Source organism: Emydura macquarii, unplaced genomic scaffold, assembly GCF_026122565.2.
Source record: "Emydura macquarii macquarii isolate MOO-44397 ecotype Brisbane River unplaced genomic scaffold, CSIRO-AGI_Emac_v2 contig_2473, whole genome shotgun sequence".
Taxonomy (NCBI): Eukaryota; Metazoa; Chordata; order Testudines; family Chelidae; genus Emydura; species Emydura macquarii.
This window is the reverse complement of record NW_027132610.1, coordinates 36,677,640-36,694,528: the sequence shown is the minus strand read 5'-3', so window position 1 is coordinate 36,694,528 and position 16,889 is coordinate 36,677,640. Positions and strand designations below refer to the sequence as shown.

Genomic DNA, 16,889 nt, shown 5'->3' with positions numbered 1-16,889 from the left:
GGTGTACAGCGATGTCAATTTTCAGAGATGGAAGTAGGGGAAAGAATCCAAAATGACTGTAATTGGGGTGCTGGGGTAAGTTCTGAGAATTTATTCTCTCAGGAGTATGTTGGGGTGGCTTCCAAGACCTTATTCAAGCAGTCGCCTCTGTGACCTTATTTATTCAGTTCCCAAGAACTCAGCTCTATTTTGAATTCATTATTGAAGTTTCTTTATTGGCATACAATCAAAGTACACGAAGCTGGTTAGAATCACATGTAGAGGGTGGGTACAGGGTATACCACACATCCAAAGTACACAATTGTTAATTAACTTATATATACATTTTAAAACAGACTGCTGCATGTGCCTTTTATTCTGCATCATATTACACACTCTATAATTGGTTCATTAGTTTCTGGAAACTTCTTTTTACACCAATCATGAGCTGTTCATGCACCACACATATGCTGTCTGTTTCACATTGCTTACTTCCCTACTATCTCTTTTCTACTAACTACATATGTTATATATTTAGAAGACTACAAGGCTACTGTAAATTCATGCTTTGTTCATTGTTTCATGTCCTTGATCAAAATAAAGCTAAATGGGGCAACACTGTGATTTCCACATTCTTATTTCAAAGCATTGTATGTTTTATGACAGAAGGAAAAGAGGGTAAAGGAGAAGGAAATATCATAATATCAGGATTCCTTTGAGGAAAAAAAGGCGAGCTAGAACATATGCATATAAGGACTTTGCTAGAATGTTTGCCGCACCTACTTTTCTGGAGGAAAAGAACAGTTAAAAAGAAAAATACTGGATCTGATTCTGATCTCTTTTATGCTGATTTTATGTGGACTACACAAGTTGCAAGGCACTGGAGAATGAGGCCCATACACTTTATTTTGTAGATGGAAAGCTAAACTGTAAAGGCAGGGATTGGTAAACCAGCCTAATTCTAAATCCAAAGTATAATTGTCCTTTCTTTAGATTTACGTAAGTATTCTCCCCTTCTTCCTAGATGCCCTTAATCCATTATTAAATCCGCATCAGGATTTCAACTGGTGGAGTGATCTCCGCTCTGATGGCCACTGTCTTCATATTTTGGAAGGTCAAGAAATGTACTGAGGTCATGGAAAGGGAGTTTAGAATCAGGAGATCTGTTTAGGGTTAAAGAGATGGCACTGAGGGGCAGAAAAAGGGATTTGAGAGGTATGAGAATGCTCAAGAAAAAATTGTGCAGAGAGGAAGAAGTGAGGTGGAGAAAAGTGTGGCAGGGATACAGATGATCTGCAAAGATTTGCATACATTTTGGGCAAGAATTCAGATCTGGATTGTTCTCTGAACCTTTTGAGATTTATTGTAACTAGTTAAAGCACTATCCTATATCAGTGACCCTATGATCCCAGTCAAACGTAGAAAAATAAATGTAAGTTTTTCATCTTAGTCGTTTGTGTCCACCAGTTCACATCAAAGAATCACTTAGAACAGTCACTGCTTAATGCGATTGTCTCTGCTCAAAACGAGGCTGAGAACTGAGATGTTGTCCAGATGCTGAATAAAGTTATTATCCCTAAATATACAGTGATCTCTCCAGGTTAAGATGAAACTTGCCAGCAATTAGTCTGAGTTAGTTTAGAAAGTAACTACCTGTGTGGTACCAAAGCTGTAAAGAGCTTTCAAGTCCCGTTGTGGCTATGCCTCAGTTTTCATATGCACAAATTATCCATTAAATATCAGTTGCCATTTGAACACTCTTTTGGGGTTTCCTGGAGATATATAACTTTGCACATTGCTCCCATTAAATGATATTTGTATGCTGTCTATGGAATGGCTTAAAGAAAATGAAAAAAATAATTTGCCAAATAAGAAAATGGGCACAAATTAGTGGTAAAACATCTGCAGCAAATCTGATGTGGATTAAAATTACTCAGTATAAATGTTTTGTTCAGCAAAGGATGTTATAATATAGTACAGATATAAGCAGGTACAGTTACTCACAGGATAAATGTAGCAGTGACACAAATGGTAGTATAATTTACTTACAGGTTAGAAAACTGAAGTATGGGAAGGACTGTAATTTGTATTGTTTTATACAGATCTCCACACCCTTGCTGTGTAAATTACACTCCTTCTGTGTATCTACTGAAAGCCAAATCAGTTGAAGTTACATACCACTCCCACCGATTTCTGATCCACTTACAGCACCATATACAGCAATGATGAATGTGACCTGTAAGATTTAAAAATAAAGAATGTGTTCTGATAATGATATGTACAGTCTATATTTTTATGAAATACATGTATGTTTAGACATATTAGGGTAGATTACAAATTTCAGGACATTAAGACATGCATAATCATAAGTGGATGGCGGGTGTTATGTGAGCAGAAGAAGTAAGAATGAGTTAATTTTCAAGTGGATGCCTCAAATGGAGAAAAAAACAGAGGTAAAACTTGTACAGCATTGTATCAGTGAGCATCGAGCGAGGGCATGCCATAGGAAGCTCACTAATCAACACATTTTCCAAGCTTGTTTCAAACATTTGATGAATGCATTGCCAGGAGAATCACATCAGACGTAAAACTGCATTCCTTTTTTTTTAAATTTGATTTCATTTTCAATTGTTTTTCTGAGCACCATTAATTAACTTTTTTAGTTTTTTTAGTTATTCTGGCATTTCCATGAAAAAGGAGATAGTATCAAGAAGATACAAAATAACCAACAGGAAACTTGTAGAAAAATGTGGTGAGGATTTCATTGAAGAATGCTTGTGATGCCACACAGTGCCAGAGTTATATTGAGCCCCTAGAGTAGTCACCTGAACTCCCACAGGGGAATCATAGTCAAGTCATTCAAAATGTATGTTAATTATTTTATATAATAATTGCACTGGCCTCAGGTGAGAGACATGTCCATGGTATGTATATATAGACTATGTTTGTGAGATCAGCTCTAGAGTATCATTGCTATTCTGACAAACAGTTGTATCTCCCTTGCACTCTGAAAGTCTCTGTTTCAGAGGAATATTTGAATGTTATTGGAATCTAGTTCCATCAGCGCTACCTGATTCTTGACCCTATTTCCTGGAAATAGATATCTTACTGCTAAGAAGAAGTTGTCAAATGAGGAACCTCAGTCCTTCAGTTAGGGAGTAGTGAGAGCCATTAGGAATCTTAGAGTTGAGTCGCATGACCGCTCCACGTCTGTAAAAAGCCATGTCTCATCTTGAGCTAAATCCTTGTCCCACTGAATACAGTGGCAAAATTCCCATCAGCTTCAGTGGGAGTAGCATTTCGCCTTTTTTACATACATTGGCATTATTTCTCCTTTGATGCCCTTACAACAGCCCCATGTAACTTTAGTATGTAGTCCTTTCTTTGCTTGGTCTTTGGGGGTAGGGCTTCTCTGTCTCTTGAAGTAGACTCATGGTTTTTCTTATTGGTTTCAGCACTCACATATTAACCACTATCTCCAGTCCTGTGAGCCTGGCCGTAGTCCATTGGCTGCTACTTGATCTAGCTATTTCGTGACTACTTGCCTTGACTAAACAGGCAAAAGTTCACAGACATTACTGCAGGCAGCTACTAGGCAGCCACAAATTAGGGAACAAGAATTCTAGAACCCAGTGCACCCACCTTCCCAAACGTGATAAAGAGCAGGGAATGGCACTGAATTAACCAAACATAAACATCATTAGTCTTATTATGGACCACCCATTTCATTCAGTTGCCTACCTGGTGCATTATCAAACCTCAGTATTAGGTGTACCTCAGAATATATCTTTTGTATAAAAACAATTTATCAAGATCTGGATTCATCCTTATATTCATGGTTATAGCAATAATGAAGAGAAAAACTAATTTCTTAGAATAAGAGCATATATGTTTTTGAAATATACTCCCAGTCTGCTAAATGAAGGATTATTTACCATTCTATATATTTATCTAAAAAACAACAATCTTTCTGTTAATTTTGAATGTGACATGGCAGTCACATGGCAGTCTTCTTTGAATACAACAAGTTAAGCCATAAAATTTCAATTGACTGGTACCACCCATTTTATAAATTCTGACGGTGTCAACTTGATTTTTTCCATGGAGAATGAAATGAGCAGGTTTAGAAACAGAATTAATTAAAATAAAACAACCCAAACTTGAATGCAGTAGTGTTTCAGCATTAGCATTATGTCTTCATCATCTGAGAGTTGCAAGATACCAGCTGTGCTAGTCAAAAATTCCCTTCTCACCAAGGTTATGCTTGGAAAAAAAATTACTCTTTTTCATGCTGACAATGACATAAACACCAGTTTTATTCATAGTCCTTATTTTTAATATTACCCTAAATATAAAAATATGCAAGTTTCTTTAACCTTCATGAGACATGTTTGAAGGTTAATTAAACCTGCAAGAAATCATAGTTGCACTTGGTGCACTTGCACCAATAGTATCTGGCAAAAGCTGTTTAATATTTTGTATGTTTTATCTCTGCACTTTGAAGTCACTGTACAAATAAAGCTAAAACGAGGGACAAAACATGCAACCACAAAATAAATATGCTTATGTTGGGTATTTTTCTTTCTAGTACCTCTGCAGGTCCAGAAGCGTTGTGCATATATATCTTTATTACTTTGAAAATGTGGCTCTTCAGTTAGTTTATATCAGAGTGGCCAAACTTACTGACCCACCCGAGACCCACCTACCCACTGGGCAGAATCCTTCAGCCTTACCACCCTGCCACAGGGCAGAAACTACAAGCTCCTCATCCCTGTCTGGTAGGTGGAGAACGGGGGGTAGGGACATAGGTGGCTCTGCGAGCTGCACTTTTAACTGTAAATGAGACACATCTGGCTCACAAGCCACAGTTTGGCCACCCCTGGTTATATAATAAATACATTTTACAGACTTTGGAATCCAGCAGCAGTCTAAAGTTTGCTGGATTTCAGGACATTAATTCATCCTCACATTATGTTGGCTTGGCCCCTAATTCTGCAAATACTTACATACATAGTTAGTGTTCCATCCAAGTGCTTTAGTGTCGAGTGCTCCAAAGGGGAGAGCACTCTGCTCAGCACTCAGTTAGCTTTGCCTAATAGACTAGACAGGGCTAGCAGAACACTCAGCACTTCAGTCAAGTTAGCACATCTAACAGCTGCAGCAATTAAAAACATTTTTTTTCCTGAATAGCCCCATACTGTTGGTATTAATCTGAACCTGAATACTGCTAGTATATGGAGACCAGTAAATTTTGGGTTCAGTCCCACCTCTTGCTGTTCTTGGATTTAAGATGAAGTGAAATCTTTGCCTAGAGCCTTGTATTTATGTTAATTTATTGTTAAGCAAATATAGCAAGAACATAAGAACATTAGTGCCATCTTATTGGTCATATCATGGTCCATACTGCCCAGTATCCCGTCTCTCACAGGAGCCCATCCCACAGCTTCAAGGGAAGTGTTCAGAACAGAGCATTATGGAGTGATCCACCCGTCTTTCACTCCCAGCTTCTGGTAGTCAGAGGCTTAGGTTTGCCCAAAATATGGGACTGCATCCCTGACCATCTTGGCTAATAGCAATTGATGGACCTATCCTCCATTAAGTTATCCAGTTCTTTTTTCCAGTTATACTTTTGGCCATCACAACAGCCTGTGGCAATGAGTCCCATAAGATTAGCTGTGTGTTGTGTAAAAAAACTACTTCCTCTTGTTTGTATTAAACCTGCTGCCTGTTTCATAAGGCATCCCCTGGTTTTTGCATTGTGAGAAAAGATAAATAACACTTCTCTATTCACTTTTTACATACCATTCATGATTTTATAGACTCCTATCATATTCCCCTTAGTCATCCCTTTTCTAAGATTAATCTAATCTTTTTAGTCCCTCCTTGTATAGAAGGCACTCCATACTCTCTTGATTATGTTTATTGCTCTTCTCTGAAGCTTTTCCAGTTTCACTAAATCCTTTTTGAGATGGATGACCAGAACTGGATACAGTATTCAAGGTGTGGGTGCACCAGAGATTTATATAATGGCATTTTGATGTTTTCTGTCTTATTTTTTCTCTCTTGTTGGCCTTTTTGTCTGCTGCTGCACATGGAGTAGAAGTTTTCAGAGAATTATCCATGGTGATTCCAAGCTCTGTTTCTTGGGTGGTAACAGCTAATTTTAGAATCCAACGTTATATATGTATGGTTGTGATTATTTTTTCACCTTTATCCACGTGCTTGTTGACTCCTCAGAGAATTCTCATAGATTGGTGAGGCACGGCTTCCCGTTACAAAAGCTGTGTTGCCTCTTCCCCAACACATGTTTATTTATACATCTGATAATTCTGTTCTTTACTATAGTTTCTACCAATTTTCTGGGTACTGCAGTTAGGCTCACTGGCCTGTAATTGCTAGGATCTCCTCTGGAGCCTTTTTTAAAAATCCGCATTCTGTTAGCATCCTTCCAGTCATCTGGTACAGAGACTGATTTCAGTGATAGGTTACATACTATATTTTAATAGTATTGCAGTTTCATATTTGAATACCTTCAGAAGTCTTGGAGGAATACCATCTGATATTGGTGACTTTTTACTGTTTAATTTATCAATTTGTAAAGCCTTTCCATTGACATACCAGTTTGGAACATTTATTTCAAAATACTTTCTGTGTATTTTTTTAGGAATGTTTCTTCTTTAAGAATTAATTATTATGAGCTAGTGTGTGGTGGCTAAGATATTTGAGCTGTGTGATTATAAAATATATGCAGTGGTGCCTCTTGAAACTACTGCTGACCATAAGGTTGCTGACTATTTTGTCATAAAATATGTACATATTCTATAGTTGAACCATTTTTGTGTAGAATTTTATAAATGCACATAGTGTTTTTTATTACATTGGTAGACAAGCCGTTGCATTTTGTTTTTATGAATTATATCATTTAATACAAAATTATACAAGATGGAAACAAAACTAACATTTCAGTATTAGTATTGGACAAAAACTAGTAAAAATATATACATGATAATTTATTTTAAAATGTTGTGAAATTCATACAATAAATTATTCAGCAAATATTATCTGGCCCAGGTCTAGTAAAAAATAGAGTCTACGAAAATCTTGTTTTTGAAATGGAAAATTATATAAATTGTGATGTTTGACTATGAGGCCTTCTTTGGGCCATGTAAAATGAAGAATAAATTCAACTTCTTTCTAGAGAAAAAGCCTGAAGAAATTCTCACAGCTGGAACATCACCACTAATTACATTTCAGCTTTTCAGATATATTTTGCCAACCCCAACTATTTGTTTGTAATGATGTTATCATTAAAAGACCAGCAGTCCCTTAGCAAAACAAAAACACATTCACTATGAAGAATAATTTATATCTCCTGAGCTTGTCATCTACAAAATGTCAGTGATGTTGAGGAAGAATTCCTATAGCACAATAATAATTACACACAAAAAACTCCATTAAAAACAAAAGCATTATTAAGATGACAAAGTCAAGCACTCCGATGTTCAGTGATGCCAGAATTAATGCCTGTGCAACCTTAATTTGCCCCTCTTATATGTATGCATTATGACACGGTTTTTAATTACATGATCATATACTATTTTTTCCACAGGTCTGCAGCCTCATTCAGTGCACATGATGGTGCTCACTTATTGAATGTCTATTGATTTCTTTTTCTCCCTGTTGTTCTGTTTGGCCCCAAGTGTTACTTACTGCACACTATTCAAACCCCTTTCTGAAGACAGAATTATTAATTTCCTTGTGGGTTTTCTATGGCTCTTATCGTTCTAGTATATAAATGCTTTACAAACAGTAATCAGTTTGTCTTCACAATACCCCTTTGAGGTAAGGGGGTGGTATTATCCCCATTTACAGATTGGGTGCTGAGGGTCAAAAGTTTCCATTGATGTTGGGTGCCTAATTTGAGATGCCTATGACCTGGTTTTTCAAAGTACTTAGTATTACATACATATTATTTGTTCAAAGCGCAGCTTCTATTGACTTCAGTTGCAGCTGGGAGTGCTCAGCTCTTCTGCAAATCTGCCCCAGGGTTTCAAGTAGGGAATCCAGAAAACAAGGAACACACAGTTAGTGAACATTTGTGAAAAAGTTTGGTTTAGAGACTTGCCTAGCATCATACAGGAAATCTGTGTCAAAGGCAGGGCTAGAATCCAGGTCTCCAGGGCAGAATTTAACTGCCTTATCTATGAGACCATCCCTTCTCTTCCTGCAAGTCCCTGCTTTGTTCACTGCACACATTCCAACTTCTGGAACGAATCAGGCAGGGGTCCTGCAGACAATAGTCATCGTCGCTGCACAACCTTGATTCATTCCTGTAGAGCTGCATCTTGTGAACTGAATGAGGCAGAGATCCTAGGGATAAATGGTATGTGATCATGTATTTAAAGGCTGTATTATAATGCACATGCACAAGGAGGCTAAATTAACACTGCACAGGCAATCTTAATTCACAAATATTTCCTGGCAGAAGAGGAATGTTGAAAGTCAGGAATCTTGGATTCAGTCCAGTTCTGGAGGGGAGTTTTCTCTAGTGATCACAGTGCCTCTGTCCCTGTTCCCCTCATGCTTGACTCCATCTGCCCACCCTCTCCAGCCTGTGAGTCGTATCTCTTCCCTACCGCTGACTCCTGTCCCAGTCCCATTCTCTTTGCCTATCCAGTCCCAGTCTCCACTCCTCATGCTTCTCATCACAGTCCAACTCTCCTTGCCCAGCCAGTTCCAGTTCCCCTACTTCCACCCCAACACCTTGTTTCCAGTCTCCTCATCTAGCTAATCCTAGTTCCCCCTCTTGGTTCTTTGTCCAGTCTGTCCCTTCCCAGACTTCTCATCCTATCTCAGTTTCCCATAGCCCTACCTCCTCCCAGCTCCTTGTCTCAGTATCTATCCAGCCAGTCCCAATTCTCCCCCTGCACTCCAGATCTCTGTCAGATCTGTCTCTGTCCTTACCCCCATTCCCTCCCATACACATTGGTTCCCAATCCCAATCTCCTTGTCCAGCCAATTCTAGTCTCCCCCAATTCCTCATTGTATCAAAGTGTTCTCCCACAACCAACTAGCTCTCACCTGCCAACCCTTTTCGCTCACCATCTCAGAGTTTCAATCTCCTTGCCCAACCAGTCTCTAGCTCCCTTCCCCCACAGCTCCCAGTCCCAATCTCCCTGCCCAGCCAATCCCAGTTTTTTTCTCCCATACACACTTCAGTCTCAGGGTATGTCTATACTGACGGTAGCAAAGTTGCCACTATCAGATCACTCTTTCTGGATCAATTGAGCGGTCAGTGTAAACCCGCTCAATCGATCAGGAAGTCGACGCAGTAAATCCACCCCCTCAAGTGGCATAGCGCTGTGTCGATGGGAATGCGGTTCCCGCCGGCGCAGTGCAGGGAAGACAGCGTGCAGAAGGGTAGAGTAGCTTGCCTAACTCCCATCGACTGCCACCAAATTTCCAGGTAAGTGTAGATCAGGGCTCAGTGTCACCACACTCCTTGTCTCAACCTACTCCTTTTCCTCTCCTGCTTCATCTTTTATCCCCCTTACAAATCAAACAACTTCCTCCTCCATGCTGCCTTGGTGCCAGCAGGAGTTGGGAAGTGGTCAGCAAGAACACCTGAAAGACAGGCTTGTTGCTGTTGGTGTCCAGACCCACTCCAGCCCAAAGCTGCAGGGAGCCACATTTATGGGAAAGTCTGGCTTTGACCACGTTGCCCTAGATACTATTCCAGGTGTCTACCATAGAATGACTGCTCTGGGAATATTTCAGCCAAAATGGATTGGCCATTTTCAAGAATGAGACTAGGGGAAAATACAGTGTTTTATCCATTTTAAAATATCCTCAAAAACTTTGTTGTTGTTTTTTTAACAGTCTTAGATTCATAGATTCCAATGCCTGAAGGATCCATTGTGGTCTTCTAGTCTGATTTCCTGTGTAACACAGGCCACAGAACTTCCCCAAAATAATTCCCAAAGTAGATCTTTTAGAATATCATCCAATCTTGATTTTAAAATGTTCAGTGATGCAGATTCCCCCATGACCACAATGTCCTCATTCTTTGGAACAGGGACTTGAAATTTGTCAGACAGATGACCTTTGTATCAGGGATGTGTCTTTTCTTGTTCATGTAAAAACGAGCCAAAATATGACCAAGTTTTTATGCGCCCTCCTGATTATTTCAGAGTATTTGGCACTTCTGGTCAGCTGTGCCTAGCTGAGTCAAAGAGACCAGAATGTAAATTTATTTATGATGTTTGGACACAGGGGCAGATCAGTAGTGAAATTTTGGGCTGTGGATCAGGATTGACAGAAAGCCCAATGTTCAGCCATAAGTCACACTACCCTTCCCATCCTCTATTTCTCCACCCTGTTCCTCTGGGGACCAGTGCTGATGCTGACTGTCAATGGTTATACACATATAAAGAGGTTTTGGGAAGCAGACAAGAAGACTTTGTCTTCTGACGAAAGTGTCATTGGCAGGAAAATTTCTCTTTGGGGGTTGAAACATTTTGGTGCATCAGGTGGGACCACCAGTTCTTTTAGAGAATGTAAACTAATACATACCAGCTAATTAATTAAAACAGATTGTCTGCAATTTAAAGAGAAGGGCTGAGCATGTCTAATGTTGGGAAAGTTCAGATGTGGTTTTAGAATCAGACTTTGCCGCTTGTATCCATCTCTAGTGAAATCTCTGTATATTAATAGTGTTTTAGTTGTAAACTCTTAACATGTACACAGAAAATCGTACAAAACAAAACAGAATAAAATCCTGAACATTACTATGCAAAAATAAAAAACCCAGATTTTTATTTTGAAAGAATGAGCCCTGATTCAGCAATTAAGCTGAGCCCCATTATAGCAATCGTAAGCCTGTTTAAAGAACAGTTAAGTTTTAAACATTTCACTGTGGGACAGAAAAACAGTTTGGGAAATGCAATGTCCAGTACAGTATTTTCTGTAGTTGCTTATATCTCTCACTCTCAAAGTCTGACCATTTCAGTGTTGTTTAATTTGGTGACAATGCTGAAGTTGCCACGTTTGCTTTTAAGGATACAAACAAGAGAGTAGCCAGTATTATTCATCCGTTATTATTTAAATAAATAGCACAGCTTCCTGAATGAATGTTTCCATGTTAGTTGGTGAGAGTAAATGAAGCAGAATGGCAGTAAAACAAATGCAGTACTGGCTGTTGTTATCAGATTAAAAACTGGTGAATTTTTTAACAAAAATAGGTGAATTTTCAAAACATGGAACAATTTGTTTAACAAGAAAAAGGCCTTTTAAAAGTGTGTGTGTATGTGTGTCTGTGTGTGTGCAGACATTTTAAAAAAGAGGTGATGTTAGTTATAATGTAAGTGGGTGAATTAAGTGAGCCCAAGATGGTGTAACTTATACAACAATGGCCAGATTCCCTGTGCAGGCCCACAGGGAGAAACAGCTCGTGCTATCTCTATTCATGTGTTGATTTATACTGGTGCAGTCCTCAGCACAAGCCTGAGAGCTGCTCTGATTTGCCCTGCTGTGGCCATGGACTCTAAAGAGGGCATTGAAGCAACATAGAATCACAGGAGTTCCAGATTACCCCACTTTTCCTACTGCCTCTGACATGCTGCCTAGCCCACCCCAGAACTTTCTGATGGGTGCAGACCAGGAGAGCAGATGTGTGGCAAGGCCCTCTTGTGTGCGGGACATTAACCAGACGGTGGATTGAGGGGAGCTTGTCATCCTTTGCACCTGTTTGCAAGATCGGTTCCTTATTTTCCATCACACGGCTGTTAACAGAAGAGCATACAGTCACACTAAGACACTGGGTTAATGTTTTTTGAGAAACAAGGTTACATCATTGCATTGTGATGAGAGGGCCTGCAGGACTAGAAGATTTTTTAAATACTTTAATGGCAGGGGTCATATTATTTTGCTACTAAGAGATGTGGTTATGTTTTAATTGGCTAATGTTTACACTGAGTTTTTTCTTAAAAACACATTTTTTTCAAGATTCTCTCAATCATCGCTTATCTCGCATCCACAAATATCCATGCTTCCTGTGTATAATATGTACATTTGCTCTATTTCAAACACACTCAAAGTTTATTTCACATGGGACATCAAGAAAACAAAGTCACATTAGTCTGTTTTTTCCCCCTCAGTTAAAGTTTCATTAAAATAAGTTCATAGTGAGTTCAGCTCTCTAGTCCTACCTTTCAGTGTAAAACTGAGAAAGTTGGTGCTTGGACATTACTGAGAACTAATGCATTCCATGTAATTGTAAATCTTTTCAAGTTATTTATTGGGAAACTGCCTAACATTTCTAAGAAAACCTCTACAAACTTAATGACTCTTGCTATGAGCATACAAATTATAGAGAGCTTTAAAATATATATAAACTATTGTCCATTGTGTTTTGATTAGCAATGTAATAACATTACAGAAAAGTTACAATCTATGGCCTTGGATATAGTTCCTCCAGTGAGGGCAGTGTAGTGGTGGGGGAGTCTACATTTGTATGGAACACCATATATTTCAACAGTATCAGAGCCTAAGACTTCAGTGGATCCGTTATGTATACTGTTTTAATCTGTTCGTACATTTCTAGAATCATAACTATTAATTAGAGCCCATACAGTTTCAGTTAGTATAAGAGATTCCTGGCTGACCTTCATGACAAGGGTAGATCCATACTATATTGTATCCATTTTTTTAATAAAAGTTATTTTATTTATTGTCCTACACGGTTTTAGGGAGGAGCAGGAGTAGTTAGGGCCACATCTTGCTTGGCATACTATGCAGGTAGTGCCAGTGACCTCAGTGGGACTGCTCATATAAGCAAGATTTTACCCTTAAAACAGAATGAACTGATGAAGAAATAAGAAAAGTATATATGAATTGTAAATAAATAATACACATTTTTAATTAGAATGAAACTAGTAATGAGAGTTTTGTAAATTATTTTTGCAGTGTAATAGTGATTTGACAAAGTCTAGGTTTGCAAGTGACAAAGGATTTCTTCTTAAGCAATGTAAGTAAAAAATAAGTGGTTCTGGAAGCTGGTGCTTGTAGGAGACTTTGATTAGTCTTTATCAATATATTGTCTAGACACTTTTTATTTTTGTTTTTAAATTAATGAAGCTGTATCTGTTCAGACAGGAATTTGGAACACAACATGCTGGAATAGTTGTTCATAACTGGAAAGAATTTGGGGAGAAAAACTGACTTGTGTGTGGTCACTGATCCATAAATTCTTATTGCACTCTATACAGCTGCAATGCCTAGTTTATTTTTTCTAATTAAGTGTATTACTATTTCTAGAATATAATAAAAGTGGGGGCCAATAGAAATTATCCAGATTTAGGGCAAAGCTCTCAGCATGGTGCCCACCAAGTAGCTGGGGAGATGTATGGGGGGGGTGGAGGGAGAGTGAGGGAGAGAGGTGAGGGGAAGCATACACCCACAGAGTACGTGCTACAGAGCCTGCTTTAGTTCTGCAGGAGTTGTATGGGTATGGGTATGGGTAACAATTAAAAACAACAATTAAAAAATCTGCAGCTTTTCATACCTCTCTGTGACGTGGTTGGAAAACACATAGAAATGTCGATCAGTAGCAAAATCTTGTATGACTTTCAACTGTTGAATGCTTTCCTTTTGGCCAGCACCAATATGTCATAGACAGTCACATTGTGCAAGCTGTAGGATGATGCTGTAAAGGCAAGAAATCATTTGCTGCATGCATTTGACAGGGAGTGAAGGAATAAGGCTCTCTCTGACTCCCGTGTGTGGGCTGCTTCCATCACAAGTCACAGCACAGTGGGGAGAGCAATCTCTGTGTGACCCCCTAATCCTTACTCTGTGGTGCTAGGCAAGGCGAGGGTATGCAGAGGCATGAAATGGATGAAATCTTGTCTCCACCACTCAAGGTGCTGGCTGGCCATCTGAGCTGGTGTGGAGGTAGAAAGAAATCTGCACCTGATAAAGGGCTGACACAGATTATTTCCTTCTGAAGCAAGGTGGAAACCAAGGAACAAATTTTTACTTTGTTGATTTGCCATAAGGTCAATACAGCCACACTCTGCCCCTTTCTGTTGTAATATTATTGTCTAATTCTTGATTATGTGTACATAAGAAAATAAAGTCCCCACTTCTTCACCAAATCTTTATGCAATGCATTCCCAATACATTTGCTAGTGTATATTGAGTGGTCAAAAATTATTCTATTTACTGTCTTGAATCTAAAATTAAGTACAACACAGGAAAAAAACACATATATGGATCTTTAAATGGATCAAATCACATTTGGCAGAAGGGCAGATCTGATAAGCCCTTCCACAGTCCGATTATTATGCAAAGATCTGCAAAAGGTCAGTATCAGGATTAAGTTCCTTTGCCCTTATGTTGTACAGAGATTCCTCAATATGTTTATATTAATGTATGAGGATTTTTAATAGGGTATAATCAAGCCCTGACTAAGAGTAATTTATATAGACAGAATTTTTTCTTTGAGAGGGGCAAGATTAATGCTTAGGGTAATAAAATTGGCCCAATATCTGTAACTTATCAACAGCAAAATATAAAATTTTCAAATTGTGAAAGAATATTTGACTATTGAAGTACTTGTTGAATATTGTTTTTGCATCTGTTCCTTTTTTATTGACTTACAGATTAACAGCAAAATGTTAATCATAAAACTCTTCTAGCTGTGGCAGTTTTTCCCATTGTGATGTCACAAATAATCATTCTGATCGTTACAAAGATTCTACTAAGGAGTTCAGCACTAATTGTAAAAAATTTCCATGTTTAAAAAATTAGGCCAATGATCGCAACCATACTGTTAATTTCAGTTATTGTATAGAGTAAATTTGGATTATAGGAATCAGGTGTACTTTCCCTATTAAAAATGCATGAAGGATTGTAGTTTTGCCCTGTTTTGCAGGATCTTTAAAGTCACATATGAATCTATCATGAGTGAGAAGAGTTAACTGTATGGGGAGCCTCACTGTATTCAAATGCTACTTGTATACAAAATATATGTCATGCTTGAAAATATTCTATTGTCAATCCAAATAGAACACAAACTAAAATGAGATAATTGGGAAGGTGCCTATAAAATCAGCCTGAATATATTATCACAAGTATATGTGAGATAATATTTGTTTTAAAAAGATTCTATGGCACTGTAAACTCAGTCTCATTAGAGACTGCATTTAAAAGGCTTATAAAGTTACTCATTAATGTTATCTTGTTGTATCGCCACAGCTTTTTCATTAAAGAAAATTCAGCAGAAAGCATTTTCTCCTGATAGCAGGAACCAATTTGCAATAAATGTTCTGGAAACCACTAGGGAAGCCATTACTGAGGTCTAATAAAAACAGACAAGCGTAACTTGTTCTATATTTTTGTTTCAATCACATACAGATGAGACCCCGCTCTCCACACCAACCGCAAGAGACAGCCTTGACAAACTTTCTCTAACTGGGCATGGGCAACCACTACCTCCGGGTTTTCCATCTCCTTTTCTATTCCCTGATGGATTGTCCTCCATAGAGACCCTTCTGACTAACATCCAGGTAGGCCTTTCTATAGATCAGTTTACGAAGATGGAGATGAGCCAGTGGCAGATTTGTCTAAATAAAAACAGCAATTTTAGCATAATCAGTTCATAAGATTATTTGAATCAACTAATTACTGAAACTTTGCAGTAATTTAGGTTTTAAAAGAACCACAATAGTCAAATGAATTTAGAAACTGTCAGATATAGTACATGAAAATATAGGTTGTATATGAAACCACTGCAGAGATTTAGATGAAAGTGATGTTGGTATTCTAATTATTCACCTTTAAATGCTGGGTTTTTTACACACTAATGAGATCTATTTTACTGTTTAAGTTTATCTCATTTACCAAACAGAGAAAAACTTCTTTAATAAATAGTTACTTTAAACTGCTGGAATGCCAAGACAGAATGACATGTTAAGCTATTTAAATATGTCTAATTCACAAAAAGCTTTTTTTTTTTTTTTTTACAACTAAGCTCATTTCTGTTAATGTACTGTCTTCAAAGAATAGACTTCAAAGGGCATTACCAAATTTTCTGCAGATTTTCTACGCAGTAGTCAGGATGTCTATTGTGTGTACAGTGTAGTCTGATTCAAATATTATTCAAGATATACTAGCATATAGCATGGAGCCAAGATAGGAGTGTTTGAGAGAGAAGATTTTTTTTTTGCTCATACATGCAGTGATCATGTGGTCAACATATGGAAGTTTTGCAACCTCATGGCTATATGTTACATGCAGCAGCAAAATGGCAGTTCAGGAAAGTACCATGCTCATTCTAGCTGTGCTCTGTATGCACAAGTTACAAACCTCCACATCTATTCTTTCACCATGTTTCTTTTACGAAAACACCATCCACTGCAAATACAGAGGAAATTAATTATATTTTAATCACCAAAGACTGTAGCAATGCTACTTAGTAGTCTCATTGAAGTTAATGGGACTTCAGGCTTTGGCTTGCCTTTTGAAATGTATGAAATCTATTCATTTATTATGTCATCTCAAGAGTTGGGCTTATCTTAGTTTAGTAAACACTTAGGGGAATGGCAGGTGGTCAGACTAAAACTCTGTATCTGAACACCCAAAGGGAATTGAGATCTTCATCTAAACCTTGTATCTGTAATGCAGATATATAGCTGTATAAATATAAACATAGACTTGGCTTGGTATAAAAAAGTGGAAGCAGAGGACTGACAAAAAGGGGCAAATCCTGCTCACATTCATGGCAGGATTCAACAGGCAGGAAACCAGTGTGATTCCACTGCAAAATGAGCACAGTTTTGGGCCAGCCCCTTCACTGTGCATTGACACACAACTGGTCAATGGAAACACAATGGGGCAAAAGCCACGCCGTG

At 38.2% G+C, this 16,889-nt stretch overlaps 1 protein-coding gene across 4 annotated transcripts in view; it reads left to right on the top strand.

Annotated features, from left to right (window-relative positions):
• DACH1 (dachshund family transcription factor 1) overlaps positions 1–16,889 on the top strand; it is a 436,323-nt gene that overhangs the window by 368,837 nt on the left and 50,597 nt on the right. For all 4 annotated transcript variants that reach the window (XM_067563215.1, XM_067563216.1, XM_067563218.1 and 1 more), the window contains one exon: positions 15,394–15,545. In XM_067563215.1, coding sequence (XP_067419316.1) covers positions 15,394–15,545 — 152 coding nt within the window. The remainder of the gene's footprint in view (positions 1–15,393; positions 15,546–16,889) is intronic.